The sequence below is a fragment of the Macrobrachium rosenbergii genome, chromosome 23 (genome assembly GCF_040412425.1).
Source record: "Macrobrachium rosenbergii isolate ZJJX-2024 chromosome 23, ASM4041242v1, whole genome shotgun sequence".
In the NCBI taxonomy this organism is placed as follows: domain Eukaryota; kingdom Metazoa; phylum Arthropoda; class Malacostraca; order Decapoda; family Palaemonidae; genus Macrobrachium; species Macrobrachium rosenbergii.
In genome coordinates, this window is record NC_089763.1 from 50,569,702 (window position 1) to 50,586,499 (window position 16,798).

The 16,798-nt window shown below is 41.1% G+C and overlaps 1 protein-coding gene across 13 annotated transcripts in view; it reads left to right on the plus strand.

The window, feature by feature from the left end:
* LOC136851618 (androgen-induced gene 1 protein-like) overlaps window positions 1-16,798 on the plus strand; it is a 188,065-nt gene that overhangs the window by 33,334 nt on the left and 137,933 nt on the right. For all 13 annotated transcript variants that reach the window (XR_010856931.1, XR_010856930.1, XR_010856929.1 and 10 more), the window contains exons 2-4: window positions 761-944; window positions 1,267-1,404; window positions 16,479-16,696. Coding sequence is in view for 7 of the 13 variants with exons in the window: in XM_067125998.1 (XP_066982099.1) it covers window positions 789-944; window positions 1,267-1,404; window positions 16,479-16,696 (512 nt within the window). In the remaining 6 variants the exon portion in view is untranslated. The remainder of the gene's footprint in view (window positions 1-760; window positions 945-1,266; window positions 1,405-16,478; window positions 16,697-16,798) is intronic.

The following is a 16,798-nucleotide window of genomic DNA, read 5'->3' on the forward strand; positions in this document are numbered from 1 at the left end:
GGCGGGGCTAGTCACCTACACAAAAACAATAGAGGCGCTACCGCGATTTTTAAAAAGACTGCCACGCAAGCTAGAAACTATAGCTATGTAATTACTCGGTGAGTATATGTGAAACTTAATTTTATTATGAAAATATCATTTTTATATAATCCCACCTCTAACCAACTTTTCATCTGTCCCTTTTACCTATGAAAAAAGTGGCATTTTAAGTTAAGTGAGAAGGTGGTCCTCCTACCCTCCTCACTTATCTGCCACTAGTGAACTGCATAGTTCAAGCTACAGTGAGTAGACAAGCTTTCACTGAAGGCTTAGGTTTGTATAGCTAGGAAAAATGCAGCCTACCATGAATTTGCAATATTTGAAGATGAACATTTTTCTATTTCAGTAGCCTTTCTGCTTAAGTAGATATTTGGTAATTAAGGTGGTGGTTTGCCTATTTACAAATATTCTGAAAAAAATTCTTTTCAGTACTGTAATATTTTTAAAACAAAATCCATCTTAGTAATAAATGTTTGCCATACTCTGATGTCACCCCAACCTCCAACTACAATTGGGCATTTAGGATGAACGATTTCTGCCTGGTAGGGTGCATGGAGGATGTAAGGGAATCCTTCATTTTCTAAAATCCTGTAGCAGAATCTTTTTTATGGACATTTTACAGTCACCCACTTTCCCACTTGTAACTAAAACTATGTTAATTAAAGCAATGGTTTAACAAATATTAAATGAACTATATATAAATTTATTTTATTTTTTTCAGAGTCAACTGAAGATTATCAACCTTTAAAATGGGTCTTGTTGGAGCACTGATACACTTGATATTAGCTATCCATTATGGGTACGGGATCCATGTTTACCTATTTGGGCTACATCCCCCCGAGGAATTTTTGAAACATAGGGTTCCTTTTGGAGGACCCTTCAAGTATCTTACTTTTTGGGATATGGTAAGCATTTGTGTAATACAGTATTTGGAAATTATATTGCGATAGAGTATTTTTATCTTGAGGCATTGCTGTTAAACATGAGGCTTGCTGTTCCTTCCTACTTGTGGGAAAATTAAAGTTGATTATAATTGATGGGTTTCAAGAAACAAATCCACAGTTATGTATGGGTGCATGTATTTAAAAATAAATCTGTACAGAGAGCTTTCAGGAATCTGTTTGATTCCCCTTTTCAATCACTAATTAATTGATGTGTTTATTATGGAACAATTATCTATGTATAAATCTCCTTGGAATCTGTTTAAACTTTCCTGTGTATTTCCAGCTAGTCCAGTTTGCTTACTTCACATTGGCGTTCATCAATGACATAGCTGGTTCCAACACTGCAATTTACAAAAACCAAACAAAACTTCAGAGGCTTCGAGATTTTGCATTCAGCACAGTGGTTTTTGCCTGTGGTGTGGTATGTTGAGCCTTTGTGTTTCAGGGCATTTTAAAGTGCTCTTTGTTCCATATAGCTTTGTTTAATCGATAGATGTTACCCATGTATAGTGCAAAAATCTATGATTTGATTATAATGAATGATTATTTTTTATATGCAATACTTTTAGTGTACATCACTTAACTTTTTTTATATTATTTATAATTAAAAAAATGTAGTCTACTATAGTTCTTAAGGAAAAGGAAATACAAACGAGAGCCTTTTATGCTTGGTAACAAGGGGGTTAACTGGTGTTTTTGGCAGGGCGAGTGGGGGAATACCCTTCATTCACCTGCCATCTCCTAGCACATTTTATGTAGCTGCTGTCAAGTTAGGACATCTATTATGATCTCGCCTCTCGAGATCGACTGGTTCTTTAAAACAAACAAGCAATTTGGCTGTAATGACTGACGAGAGGTGACAAACAAAGGAGAGAGAAGCAGAACAAATAAAAAAAAAATTACCTTAATATTAATTTATTTACAAAATTTACAAGTGAGTCAGGTTCAGTTTAATTTAAAGTAAACAATTAAATGAACATTACTACAAGTGAATTAATCACTTAACGGGGGCAGCAACAATTAACTGGTCAGTAAAACATTACAAGTACCAGGTCAAAAACATAATAAACATTAGTAGCGCAAACACAAATGACCAGCACAATAATTACATTACAAAGTCAGAACATAGATGTTCAAAGCAATAAAATAAATTATCAAAACCATAAACATAATCAAATGAGTCAGTTACCAAAGTACAGTTATAACAATATAGCAGCAAAATTAATGAATACACAGGCAGCATAATAATTAAAACTCAAATAGATTAATAAACACTCGAGCAGCAAAATAAAATAACACAGGCAGCATAATACATTAAAAACAACATCACCAGACGAACTCCATAGAGCTGTCGAAACAGCCCCAGGCTGCTTTACAGGAACACTGCAGGACAACTCCGACAGGGTCGAAACGACAACCATCTCGTCCTCAAGCACAGTGCTGACGTCCTCCTCTAGTACCGACGACCACGACAGAGCCGACACAGCAACCATCTCGTCCTCTAAGAAACGTACTGACGTCCTTCTCCATCTACGATGACCATGACAGAGCCGACATGGCAACCATCTCGTCCTCCAAGAAACTCTCCGCTGCTCTGCTGCCAGGACCTGACTCGCAGGTATGGATACCTGCTACTGCTACTCCAGCTGGCTTGCTGCTACCCTCAACCTGACTCGTTGCTGCTATGAACCTGACTGACGAAGTCTGACGCCATCCATCAGACGTCAACTCGCCAGCAAGAAAAACAAAGAAAACAAAGGAGGCAACAATCCACCAAGGGAACAATCTGCAAGTGATTGTTCCTAACAACATCTTGATTGCTAAGTTGATCGTTTTATATGAGAAATAATGTCTTTTTTGAGGTGTGAATCATTTGTGAGAGAAATTAACTTACAGCCCTTCTGTTTTTAAGTGGATCCCCATCATTTAGTACTTCATTGTAGGGGGATGAGTTTACTGCTGTTAGGAAGTTTTCAGTAGAAGTAGCCTTGAAAAGTTTTCCTACCACTACCTCCATGCTGCCTAATGCCTCTCATGCTCCTCCTAGGAGTATATCCCCTCTCAGGCGAGAGGTAGGTATTGCAAGAGGTTGGGGGTTCAATACACCTACCCTTACTACATTAATTGTTATGTCTGTTGTCGATGCAACTGCTAGGACCTCAGTGCTTTTGAACTTCCAGTAGTGGTCTTCCTCCCTACAAAAGATGCCACAGGGCTTCAACCGCTGCTACTTCCTCAGATGAGAGCAAGACACTAGCAAGGAGAGGAAGCACAAGCACTTTTGTTCCTTCTCATTGAGCACTTCTTCACCCTCTTCCTCAGCTTTTTCTTCATCCTCCTACTGGAAGAGGAAGAATGGTATGTCCAAGAAGGCCTTTCTATAGAAGTTCTGTAGATCTTCGGGCAATTGCTTTCCCAATCTATAGTGGATGGCGGTTGGAGGTGATCAACTTTTTTCTGGCAAGGATACCACGGGTCATAATGAGTGTGCTCAGTACTCTCTCTTGTCTCACTTGGATATGAGGAGCATTCCCAGCTCTTCCTCTTGTGTTCTCCATTGGTTGAGCCAGTTATGCCTCTTTGTCCTGGATGCCCAGTCTCCAGACTGTGCATGTGCAAGCAGAGGGAGTAGCTCTTCCTCTCTTGTTTCTTAGGAAATACACTGGGTATAGCCCACACAGTTGCTTGCTCCCTGACCAGCTCAGCTGTCAGATGTTTCAGATGAGCTTATGACACGCCCAACAAGTAGTTAGTCATATAACTCAGGTGAAAACTCACAAAGTCAAGGGACATGGAATCATTCCTGGCATTTCAGAGTAACTTTTTGGTAACATGGGTGATACGCCAAGTGTCTGAAGCATCAGACCACTTTTACCTCATTGTACCTAGGGATTTCACTCACAGGTTTCCAGACTTTTCTCTGAGACCTGCAGTAGCGGCTTAGCAAGTTTTGTAAGTACCCAGTTCTTCTCAGACAGAAAGCATCTTTCTTAAGCTTTTATCAGTTCTTCTTACTCCCTCTGCAGAGCAGCAGCTCTTCCTTAGTATATGCTGGACCTAGCTTAGTTGTATGTGGCTACTCACTCGACCAACTATTTATAGAGCTTTGGTGACTACTATCCATTTCAGGGACCGCGAGTCATCATTTTTCTCCAATATCTTTAAAACTAATTATTTGATCGAAATAGTACTTTGACAGTGTACAAGGCACCTCCTGCTAAATTTTTGTGATATAGTGCGTTGTCAAATGGTTTTAGTTGAGGCATTTACTCTTGACTTACATGGTGTTGCCAAGCATCGCCAAACTATGCATTCGAACATCCTGCATCCCCATCCCATCCCTCCCTCTCCCTTCCCCTCCTCATCCCTCCCTCAACCCACTTTCGTGGCCTCCCCATCTCTGCCCTCCCCTTTCCTGTCTATGGGGGATAGTGGATGTTCGAGTGTGTAGATTAGTCCTGCTGACTTATACAACTTTGTCTTTAAAAGTCAAGAGTAAATGCCTTAACTAACACCATTTGACAATGCACTATACAGTGGACCCCCCCTTATTCACATGGGATGCATACCAGACTCCCCGCGAATAGTTAATTCGTGAATAGTTAACACTTCCCTCTAAAAATGCTTATAACTGCCTATGTTGAAAGTTCAAATACCAAATTTATGCTTAAAGTATCATCCTACATCAAATATACCTTAAATTATTATGTTTTTACTGTTTTAATCTTTGAAATTATATTCATATCATTTCAAAGGCCTCTTAAACTTTAGTACCCTTAGAAACATATACAGTAAACACCCTGTATACACGGGGGATGCGTAACCCCCCCCCCGCGAATAGCTAAAATCCGCGAATACTTAAAACCCCTGTAAAAACACTTAGAACTGCCTATTTTGTTAGTTTAAACACAAGAAAAACCTTCTATAAATGCTTATACCTGAGTATTTTAATAGTTTTATCACAAAAAGTGCATTTAATCATGAAAATGATATGAAAATACAGTAATTAGTGAATATTTCTCGGTGAAAAATACCGCAAATGGGTGAGTTTTCCGCGAATAATGGGTAGATACATTTCACAGAGAAATCCGTGAACGCGTGAGTCCGCGAATCTTGAGAACGCGAATATGGGGGGTTTACTGAACATACGTACTTCTAACCCTTCCAGCCAAAACAGAAAGATAGAGTGAGTTACCACTAATTTATATTCAGCCAGCACAAGCAAGAGAGAGAGTTTATCTCTTTAATCTCCCGAAGAATGTTAATCCATTTCGCTTTAAGCGACTGACAAAAAAAAAAATTTACGTTTGCTTTTGTCTTCCAAAGATGTACCTTTACATTTTTAAAACACTATGAATTAAGTATCTATTTACCTAGCTATCTATTTGTATTGCAATACACTCCCTGAACACCTGAATTAGCCCCTGGTCACTGCCCAGCCTGAATTATATCCCCATAATTTTACCCACAAAGTGGGCAATTAACTGTCAGGATTACCAACGTTACAGGTAAAATCTTGTCAAATGAGTTACCTGCTGCAAATACCGGCTGACAGAGGCCAACATCCCCAATTGTTATTAGTTTGCCATGCTGTGTGAGTGTGTCCACAGGCGAACTTTTGGCTCATTTAGCCCGACCCCCATTTAAACAATTTGGATATCAGATTATGACTTTGGACCATTTTCAATGCCTTTTCTCCTGGATTTACACTTTATTGACTAGATTTGGAACTTCTTTCCTGGTTTTGACTTTGGATCGGTACTTTGGACTCGATATGGATAAGTCAGACGAAGATGTCACTGTTTGCTAGCACTGCTGCTTCCACTTCGTCTACAGCTTCGACGACCAAGCCTTCTACTGCTGGAGATAATGCTGCTCATTGGTCCTGCATGTCCTGCAAGCGTAGGATGAGTACCCTCAAACACGATCAGCATTCTGTTTTTATTTTATGTAGGAAGGTTCAGTGTAGTATCAGTCAGAGATGTTACCAGTGTAGGTCTTGGTCAGTAGATCAAATAGAGGATTATATGAAACACAGAAAATCCTTAGCCTCGAAGAGTAAGTGCGGTTCAGGACCAGCTGTAGGGTTCCAATCAGTAGATAAGGAAGCATTAGAGTCAGAGTTATTCAAGAAGTTAGAGGACAAGTTATCATCCAGTATGTCTAGCCTATTTTCTAGCCTGATGAGTAAGTTAACTGAGAATAGAGATAGTGGTAGTAGTAGCATAGTTTATTCTAATTGTTCTTTTTCAGCCCCCCTGCCTGTTCCAGAACCAGCCCTAACGGGTGGCGGGGTTCATGGAGAACTGCAAGCCTCGAAGGTAGGTTCTGCTGGCCCCCCCGGCGTGGAGCAGTCAGTGTTGGCAGCAGCTTCCGCCCTTCCCACTCAAGGTGTAAGCTCTGAGGTTGATGTAGAGTTAGGAAAGATACAGATGAGTAGGGATAATAGGTTAGGAAGTGTTCAGGAAGAGAAATGGAAGGTGCTGGCTTGTTCGGGTTCGGTTGGGGTTTCTAGTGTGGCGGCTTCATCTTTGGATCCATCTTCAGTTTTATTTCCTGCTTTGAGTTCTTTACAACAGAAAGTTTCTAAGTCTGTGGTTGGTCGTTCAGATGTGGTTTCAGGTTTGTCGGGTTCTGAAGTGTTGGAAAATGGCCCTTAGTCTTCGAAGGTTCCTTTTCCCTTGGTGGATAAGTTTGGTTCGTCTTGTGGTGGTGGTAATTATGGTGATCAGGTTTTCAATTTGGCTCAATATAATGCAGATTTGTTGGGTTTGTCACTGGGTTATAGATTACTAGTTAGGCAGTGTTTCAATATTGGGTTTTCCAATATTCAGAATCACATCTTGAAGAATTTTCCTGAGTTTGCTAATGGTGTCTGTCAAGATTATCAAGGGGGAACAGAGTCAGCCTACTTTATTTCTCTAAAAACTATGGCCTCTTCTGCTACTTCTGAGTTTTCCTTTTCCCCAATTTTTTCTAAGCCTTCTTCCAATGTCTTTACACAATCTTCTTTATTGGATCACTCTTCAGAGGGCTCTTCAGAGTCTTCTCTCGCTCATCCTGTTTCTTTGCCATTAACTCAGCAGAGCAAAGAATTTTCATTGGTTCAATCCTGTAATGTTGGAGTTTCGGTGGCTCCCTCTCTCTCTTTGAGGTTGAGGGAAGGTATACCTTTGGTGGGGCTGTCTTCTTTAGCACCTTACACCGGTCCTGTGGTTTCTCAGGCTTTTGGTCTAGATGCTTCACAGGTGGTATCGTAGTCTTCCGCAACTCCGCATATTCATCCTTTACTGGGTCTAAGAGGTGTTGTGCCCACCGCGGTTCTTGTGGATGCTACGGCAGTTGGCGTTTCGTCTGTGCCATCGTTGAGTGTATCAGTACTGATGGTGTCCTCAGCCTCTCCTTTCACTAGGGTAGCTGGTAATTTTCCTTCTTCAGTCCCCATTGGTTCCACAGCTCGTAGCTTGTCCTTAGAAACACCTTTGAGTACTAGACCAGTTGGTATGTTCTCCATCTGTCCATCGGCGCTCCATTGGTTACTCCGAGTGTGGCTTCTTCCTTTTTCTCTCCTTCTTCTACTTCTTTCTCAACTTTTCCTGAGGCTATTTCTGTTCCTTCTCCTAAGGTGTTCAATGTGGGTTCGGCTTTGGTTCCAGGTTATCGGAGTTCTTCCTCCCTCTCCCATAATCAGCGTGACTTCAGCTCCGGATACCCCATCCTGGTGTGGTGTTGGTTCATCTAGGGTTGGGTGGATCGGGTGTTGCGGCCTCTCTGCTCTCAGGGGTGGGCGTTTGTAGCCCAGGTGTGGTTGTTGCTGGGTGGTGTGGGGTTTGCGCAGTTGAGTGTGACTGGCTCAGGAGTTTTGTCATCGGCTTTAGTTGGCACAGAGTTTGCGCAACCGGTTACGGTTGGCTCAGGTATGATGGGGTCAGGTATTTCAGGTGTTGGTCTCGCACATCCAGGTGTAGCGAGTTTCGGGTTATCGGGTGCAGCTCTTCTGGGTGGTCAGCCTGTCTCTTTTCCTGTTTCGGTTCGGTCCGACCATTCTGACATAGAATGCTCTTTTGAAGAAGAGGAGCCGGTCCCAGATATAGGTTTTTCTCCAGCGAATGAAAGCGAGCACAGGCAGTCCCCAGTTATCGGCGGGGTTCCGTTCCCGATGGCGTGACGACAACCGAAAATCGCTGCTAACCGAAAATCAGCAATAATAGCACCAATAACCGGTTAGCGGCACCGATAACTGGTGATCAGTGCCACCGATAAGAGGCAATCAACGCCAATAACCGGTTATCAGCGCAGATAACCGGTTATCAGCAACGAAAATCTGGTGATCGTCGTCGCTAGACAAGCGCCATAAAACCGGATCACCGGTAACTGAGGCTGCTGATAACCGGGGACTGCCTGTATAAGCGAATGTTGGACTTTATCCATTCTCTCTATCTGCAGTCCAAGGCTCCTGAGGAACCTACATGACCAAACCAAGCAGTGTTTGAAGTGTGGTATGCAACTAAACCAGTAGTCTCTCAAACATCAAGTAAACTGGTCTGGTTGGGCCGAGTCAAGCAGGTGTTGAGGGAGGCGGACTCTATTACCTTCTCTTATCGGGTCGGGTAGGCAGGATTCACCCTTGCTTCCTAATCAGAAGGGGTTCAGTAGGGTAGTGGGTAACCCTTCGGCCGGTGTCAGAGTTCCACTCAACGAATCTGTTGAGGCTCTTCTCTCTCAGGTTCCTGCATTGAATCGTTTGCTCCTCTCTCTCAGGGTTTTTACAGAAGAATCTTCGTCGCATCGAAAGCTGGAGGTTCATGGAGGCCTATTATAGTCCTTTCGGGCTTCAACTGTCGGTGGTTTCAGTGAAGTTTCGCTTGGAGACTTCACAGTCGGTGCCGTGGTCAGTCAAGAGGGGGGACTGGATGGTCTCAGTGGATCTAAAGGACGTGTACCTCCAGATTCCTGTTCATCAGGATTCTCGGAGGTACCTCAGGTTCGTGTCTTCCACCGGCACCTTCCAGTTCAAAGTTCTCCCCTTTGGGCTAACCAAATCGCCACAGGTGTTTACGAGGTTCGTGTCTCTGGCGTCGGCAATTATGCATCATCGAGGGTACAGAATGGTAAGGTATCTAGGAAATTAGCTGATCCTTGCCTCTTCTCTAGAGGAGCTAGTAAGGGCGAGGGACTTCTTATTGAAACTATGTAAGATACTAGGAATTCATCTCCTTCCCAATGTGCAATGCTTCCAAGAGGCGTAGGCAGCGGCTGGATTGTTACGCATCACCAGGCTGCTCGTCTTTTTGCTCTTGTAATAAATAAATGAATATTCTTATTGGGGTCAACAGGGCTGACATTATTCTCAATGATGGGAAGGAGAAACCAACCCTCAACATTATGCAGCAAACCTTTCTCCTCCCCACAGCCGCCAGGAGACCTGCACCGAGCGACCCCCATAGCGAATGAGTGCATCAAAATTCAGCATCTGAGGATTGAAATTCTCTCATTCATCCCCAGACTACAATGCTGCTCACGCTAGGCAAGCCCTGAATATCAACACGGAGAGAAGCCTCTGCCCGAGATGACCTGCCCCGGGCAGCCAATCATAATTCAGCGCCGATCAAGACCCCCCTGTAAATACCGACCCAAGTGCCTTGTTTCTCCAGATCTTTTTTAACCACATCCAGAGGATGACCAATGAGCTGGTCGAAACATGTCGACGGTACCTGAAGTAGAACCTGAATCCAGACGACGAAGGATTTCTGATTGGATATTTCAATATAAGACTGCCTGCATTCCACACGCTATCCTTTTTCCAATATGAATGTTGGCTAGTTGCTGACCACCATTGCTGAGCCCGAAAAGTGAATCATAGGGAAAATAGAAAAGATACTATGTAAGATAAATTTGCATAATACAGCCATCCTTTTTAAAAAGATTATTATTATTATTATTATTATTATTATTATTATTATTATTATTATTATTATTATTATTATTTAATCTCATTAATCATAATAATATTTGAAAATTGGTAAATCATTATTTTATTATAAAAAAAGTATTTAGTCATGAAAATACATCAAAATACACTAATTAGCGAATAACTCTGGACGAAAAAGTCCGCGAATTGCCAAATTTTTCACAAATAATTTATAGATATGTTCCACAGAAAATCCCGTGACTCGTGAGAATGCAAATACAGGGGTTTAACTGTATTACCAAAAACTAGTGGGAGGTGTCTTGTACACTGCATCAAAGGACCATTTCGATCAGATAATTAGTTTGAAAGATATTTGAGAAAAACGTTGACTCGTGGTCCCTGAAATGGATAGTAAATGTGACTCTCTCCACTTCCTTTTAAGGTGGGAGTAGGGCAGGGTAGCACAGTAATCTGATTTCAGAATAAAGCTGCCTCCCAACTTGTGCAACCTTACAGGAGTAAAACATTGTTCCCCTGTCTTTCTCTAATGGAGCGAGGCTCTTCACCCTCTCTCAGACCGGGGCCCTACTGCTCTGTCATCCCTATGCCAGACCAAGTAGGAGGTTACAGGAATCATTGTATCCCTTGCTCGCTACCGTGACTGGGACGGGATTCTAGATGGGTATTTAACTTCCAGTTAGTTGTCTGAGAAGACCTGCAATCTATGGGATGAGTCTCCTACATAAAAGGTGACAGTTTGCTTCCCTAAGAACAAATATCAAATTATTAAATTAATTGTATTTTTCCTAAATATACAAACTAGAGTCTTTTATTGCAGGTCTCACCGCAGCCACCCTGCTTTGTCCCTTAGGCTGAAGGAAAAATTACTGGAAGAAAGCAGGTGAGGGGTATTCCCCCTCCTCCCATCAGCCCCATTAACCATTAACAACCTTGTTACGAAGTTCAGCAACCATCTCCAGTTCGTGCTGAAGGCTACTTCTGTACAAAAGACTCTGGTTTGAATACCTATGAAAAATACAAATTACTAAAGAAATTGTATGTATTCTGAAGCAACTGTGAGTAATCTCAGTAAGGATACATTTTATGTAGAATATCTGGTTACTTTTTATGCTATCTGTTCCTATGAGAATACAAACCTTCGTCTTCTATGTAGTGTTCCCTGTCAACAAGCTGGAAATGGTCAACAAGATTTTGTAACAGGGTGGTTGCCTCTTTTTAACTTTGGCTGAGACATCTCAGTTTTCTGTATGGTCAGTGTTCATGAGTTGGTCGTAAAGCCTGACATAACATCTTTGTTATGTTTATGTTTTGTGATTGTTCAATACGTCATGGATGGTAGAAGAACAAATTACAGTAAATAATTTTGTTTTCTCTAGTAGCAGCCTGTATTGTGGACTTCAGATCCTTATATTATGAAGTGTTCACACAGTTCATTAACCTTGTTTTTACAGCATGGGTTTTGCTAGTGTCAGAGAAGCAGTTTCTTTTGAGGAGCAAGCAAGGTTCCCTGTTTGCTCTTCCTGAGCTCTCCTATTTTTGAGGTGAAACTTACCCCTATCATTTGCTTTATCTCCGGGTATATGGTGCGGGTTTAACAAGTGTTAAAATTGAAACAATAGTTAACAACTGCTCCCAGTAGTTATCCCCACTCTTTGGAGGGTGGAGGTAAGACAGTGAATGTTTTGGTTGTCATTCTTCTCTAGTCAGCTAATATGGCCAGCTGTTTAGACAAGTGCTCTGAATTTTGGGTATGTTTTTCTTGGTTAACAAATTGGATCATCTGGATTGTGGTTTGTATTTGGCAATATGGATTCTTCTTCTCAATCTTCCATATCGAAAACTGTTAGGTTTTGCAAGGTAAGTGTTTGTAAGACCAGATTGGATTAACTTGATGTACGTGCACACAAAATATGCATGGATCATCAAGAGGTGAACTGTGATTCAGACAACCTTTGTGATCAGTGCAATGATTGGTATTTGGAAGAGACAGAGAAGATAATAAATTGCTGAATTAGAAGAGAAGGATAGACTTATTAGAGAGTAAACAGAACAACTGGAGCTTAAAAAGAAGCACTTAACTTACAAGTTTAGATGTTTCCATGATTCTCGTTGATGAAGAAATATGAACTCAAAGTGATTTTTAGAGGAGCACTGAATCGTTTTGCGGGCTTCTTTGACTAGTAGAGGGTAATGGAGCTGGTCTTTTGCCTGCCCCAGTCATAAACAAGATGGCAGACTTGCATATGCAATAGTCACTTCTTACAGTTTTTTAATGTAGCAAAAACAGGGTTCAGCTTCACTGAAGATAAGGGAAAATGCCCTCTTATCTTTGAGCCCACTATACTCTATCACGTGTCATAGTGTTTTTGTAATGACGAATACCCGGCTACAAGACCAGGCTAAAAGATATTTCTTTGATACTAGTCTAGTCACCATGGAGTGCTGGCACACCATGGGGGTAACTCCTTGAGGACAAAACAGGCGACTACGCTATAAAAAAAATCTTTAAAACCTATTGTAGTCAGTGAGAGGCAGAATGTATGTAACAATGAAAATGATAATAAGAAATTTAAGCAAATCAAGCCCAATGTTGGAATATGGAGTTCATCATATCAAAAGGACAGATAGATTTAGAATTGGGAACCCTCATTTGACCCATTGATATTGGATGAATAGCCCTCATGATCCAGGCCCTACAGTCTCAGAGTGTAAACTAACACTGACAATTAAAAATTTTTTGTTTGACAGTCCAAAATATAATTAACAACAAATGTCAGATTTTTGAAACAAAGAAATTTTGTGAATTTCCATCATTTTCAGTTAACCCAATATAACATTTTTAAAGAGCTGTTATTTATAACTGTAAATACAATTTGAACATTATTTCATCAATAAAGACCAATTCTTTGGGCCTCCCCTGTGAGAGTTGAATAAATTAGCTCAGTGATCTGGTTAAACTATCTAATAATAAACTTCCTTGATGGTCTTCGGACCATTTAGGAAGGGACTGTTAGTCTGCCATCAGGATTACTTGTGAGCAATCCATTCTCCTGTCGAGGAGATACTGGTCTTTGTTCCCTTTTTTTAGGACTGATTACTGGGAGGAGCTGTTGCTTTATACAGAAGTTTGTGACTGACTTTCAGTAAGACTTACGTGGACGATTAAAATTGGTTTTTTCCATGTCTGTCAGTCTTTGTGGAGGCTGCTCTTGCGCATGGTCACATGCTTCATTGCTGCATGTATTCATGCAACCCATTCTTCACAGAGGCCTCTGAAAGATTAGGAGAGCATCTTGATGAAGGATTTAGTGGTTGCCCTTGAGTTCCCGTTTTGGCAAGAGCTCCCTGGCTGTCATTCTCTGGGGCTGCAGCAAGGGGCTTCATGAGAGACAGTAAGGTGGGAGTAGGAATGATTTCTGCCCTCTTCCTTCCTTCTGTTTTTCAGCTATTCTTTTAATCTTTTTGTCATCTCTTGTTTCACCCTGGACTGCTCCATTGGTGGTGTTGGAGGGGTTCTCCTCCGGGTGATCCTCTTGGATTTCCGTTTCCTCAGTAGAAGAAGCACTGGTCGTCTTCCTGTTGAGAGCCAGTGTCTAGTATGATCCCTCCTATGTCCATCTACAGACACCTATGGGAAAGTTCTTCCAGTCACTGTTTTTGTCCAAAAATTCCATTACTGTTTTTAGGGAGGCTTGATCAGAAGACATTAAGGTATGAGTAAGTAATATGGTTTTTATTTTGTCTCTCCATTCTTTTAGCTCTTCCCTTCTAAGTAAAGTACAGTAAACCCCCAAAAATTTATGCTTCTCATGATTTATGGACTCACGCTGTAGCGCTGGTTTCTCTGTGGAACATATCTAGCCATTATTCGTGGAAAATTCGCCCATTCAAAGTATTTTTAACTGAGAAATATTCACTAATTACTGTATTTTCATATAATTTTCATGAATAAATGCACTTTTTGTGATAAAACTATTAAAATACTCAGGTATAAGCATTTTTAGAGGGTTTTTCTTGTGTTTAAACTATCAAAATGGGCAGTTCTAAGTGTTTTTAGAGGGGTTTTAAGTATTTGCAGATTTTAGCTATTCGCGGGGGGGAGTGTGGTGCACATCCCCTGCGAATACGGGGGGTTCACTGTATACCTTAGTTTAACCAGACCACTGAGCTGATTAACAGCTCTCCTAGGGCTGGCCCGAAGGATTAGATTTATTTTACGTGGCTAAGAACTAACTGGTTACCTGGCAACGGGACCTACAGCTTATTGTGGAATCCGAACCACATTATGACGAGAAATGAATTTCTATCACCAGAAATAAATTCCTCTAATTCTTTAATGGCTGGTCAGAAAGTCGAACGCTGGGCCAACAGCGTGCTCTTCCCTTCTGACACTCATCCCTTGCATATCCTGGGTACCAGTTGAATGAGTGGTCTGTCCTAGAGAGTGCACCTCTGGATTCTTTGGAATATTTTTGCTCATAGTCTGGTGTTGTGGTAAATAATAATCATTGTTACGATAATCTCAGTTGCCTTCTTGTGCTTGTGCCATGCACTACCTATGCCTGTATATTGATTGTGCTCTGTCTCACCTCATATGTATGTCTGTGCTCAGGTATGGGGTGACTACTGCATGTGCATATGCACTTTCTATTCGCATGCTGTGCACATCCTGTGGCCTTTGCTTATTGGCTAGGACACTGTGCATGCTTGTGTTGGTTATTCTTTGTGGATACCTGTGTGTGTATGTGTACAGGCAGTCCCCGGTTTACGACGGGGGTTCCGTTTTTCCGTCGCATCGTAAACCGAAAATTGTCGAAAATCGTCAAAACTCCTAAGAAAATCTTACTTTTAATGCTTTGGGTGTATTGAAAATTATGTAAATTGCATTTTTATTGAGTTTTTCATAATAAAAACTCCAAATTTTTATTATTCTGCCATTTTGGAGCCATATTTCTTCCGTCGGATCAGCGTTCAGAAATAACGCCAGAATCATGAACATGCGTCGTAAACCGGGAAATAATTTCTAATAAATATATTTGAAAAGCGTCGTAACCTCGGAACATCGTAAGCCGGACCCGTCGTAAACCGCCTGTATACGGTGTGTGTATGTACTACATTCATGGTGTCCCATCATCACAGAGCACTGGGACCAGTTTTTTGGCTTGGTCACTGCTCTATGCATACAGGATTGCATAGGGATAACAGCTCAAATCATTTGCGATGTGCTCCAATGTTTTGTTTCCTGGCCATGTGCGATACTGTTGGGTTCAAGTAGTAGTGTCCCCAAGCACAAGAGCTGCCAAGAAATGAGTCAGCTTCCTCTTATTGGGTGAGGATCGATCTTACTTGCAAGGATTGGTTGGGATATAAAGGTTCATTAACTTTTCAATCCATACAAGCAAGTTGTACATTTACCATTGACACACATGGTTCTTGCTCTTACAGTGCTTCATCATAGAACTGTGTACTGGTTGGTCTCTGATCAGTTGCCAGCATACTAACAGCAGCTTTGTTTACCTTTAGACATACTTTGTGTTAAGCGATCCCATTCCAGGGTAAGAAGACTTGGTCATGTTGCATAAATATTTGTGCTCTTGGATGTTAATTGAGCACGAATTCCTAGGCCATGGGAATCTTGTTTTGAGGACTTTCTTGGGCCTAATGTGTATAGTCATGTATCTCATATGATAGATACAAACCAACCAGTCATCTTTGATATTCCTTTCATTAATGTTGGCTGCAGTGTATGCAAAACTCTGTTTGGGTTTAGAGCTCTGTCTTACTGTAATCTCTGGATAATGATATTTCTGTGACTGGTCCTTCTCTCTAAGGGAAAAAGGTGATTCCCTGGACCTTTCCCAGAGTATAGCTAGACATGGCAAACTAAACCTGACACAGGAACCAGTCATCCTCCTCACCTCTGTGCCAGGCTGTATAGACAGGAGCCATATCGCCCTGCTGATATACGTGGGTAGGAAACTTAGAATTCTCGGTGGGTTTTGACTGTTCCTCCAGCCTTTGGCTGGGCAAGGATTTATGGGACAATGCAGAGATTCATAACTTCTCATGTAACTCAATCTTTGGAACTTTGCCAGTGAGTTCTATGAGACAATCTTCCACCTCAGAAGTTTCCTACATAAAAGGAAATGGCTTGTATTCTTAAAGGAACAAGGACCAAATTTTAAAGATAATTTGTATTTTTCCTAGGTATACATACCGTAGCCAGTATCATTATCCTACTTCACCCAACTCTGCATAATCCCTATTTGCTAGTGGAAAAAGTGATGGTTTGCTGACAAGTGAGGGCATTGTCACCTGCTTGTTGCCAATGAACCATTTGTTACCAAGCTTAAACGGCTGTTTCCAGCTCGTTCTGGGGAATAATCGTACATAAAAGACTCAGGTTTATATATCCTTAAAAAATCAAAATCATCTTAAAAGTTTTTATTTTTATATTTTAATTGCACAGCTGTTTTTTATATTTTAATTGCACAGCTATATACTGTACCTACTTTGTCTTAGTGTTATATCTTGTTCATCTCATACTGATTATTTTTTTCCAGTTTGTTACGGTATCTTTTTGGGGGATTTACGCTGTTGACAGAAACCTGATATTCCCACCTATTTTTGACTCTTGGTTTCCTTGTTGGCTGAACCACAATATTCACACAACTCCTTTAGTAGGAGTTTCACTTGAACTTTACATGGTTCCTCACAGCTTCCCAAAACGTCAAACAGGGTTGTTTGCTGTAGCTTCATTTTACTTGACATATCTTGTCTGGTAAGTTGGGATTATTTTGTTTACATACTGTTAACATATCTACAGTACTTTTGTTAGGTATTTCAGTTAGGGTGAATATTTTTGCCTTTTATATACCTTCTT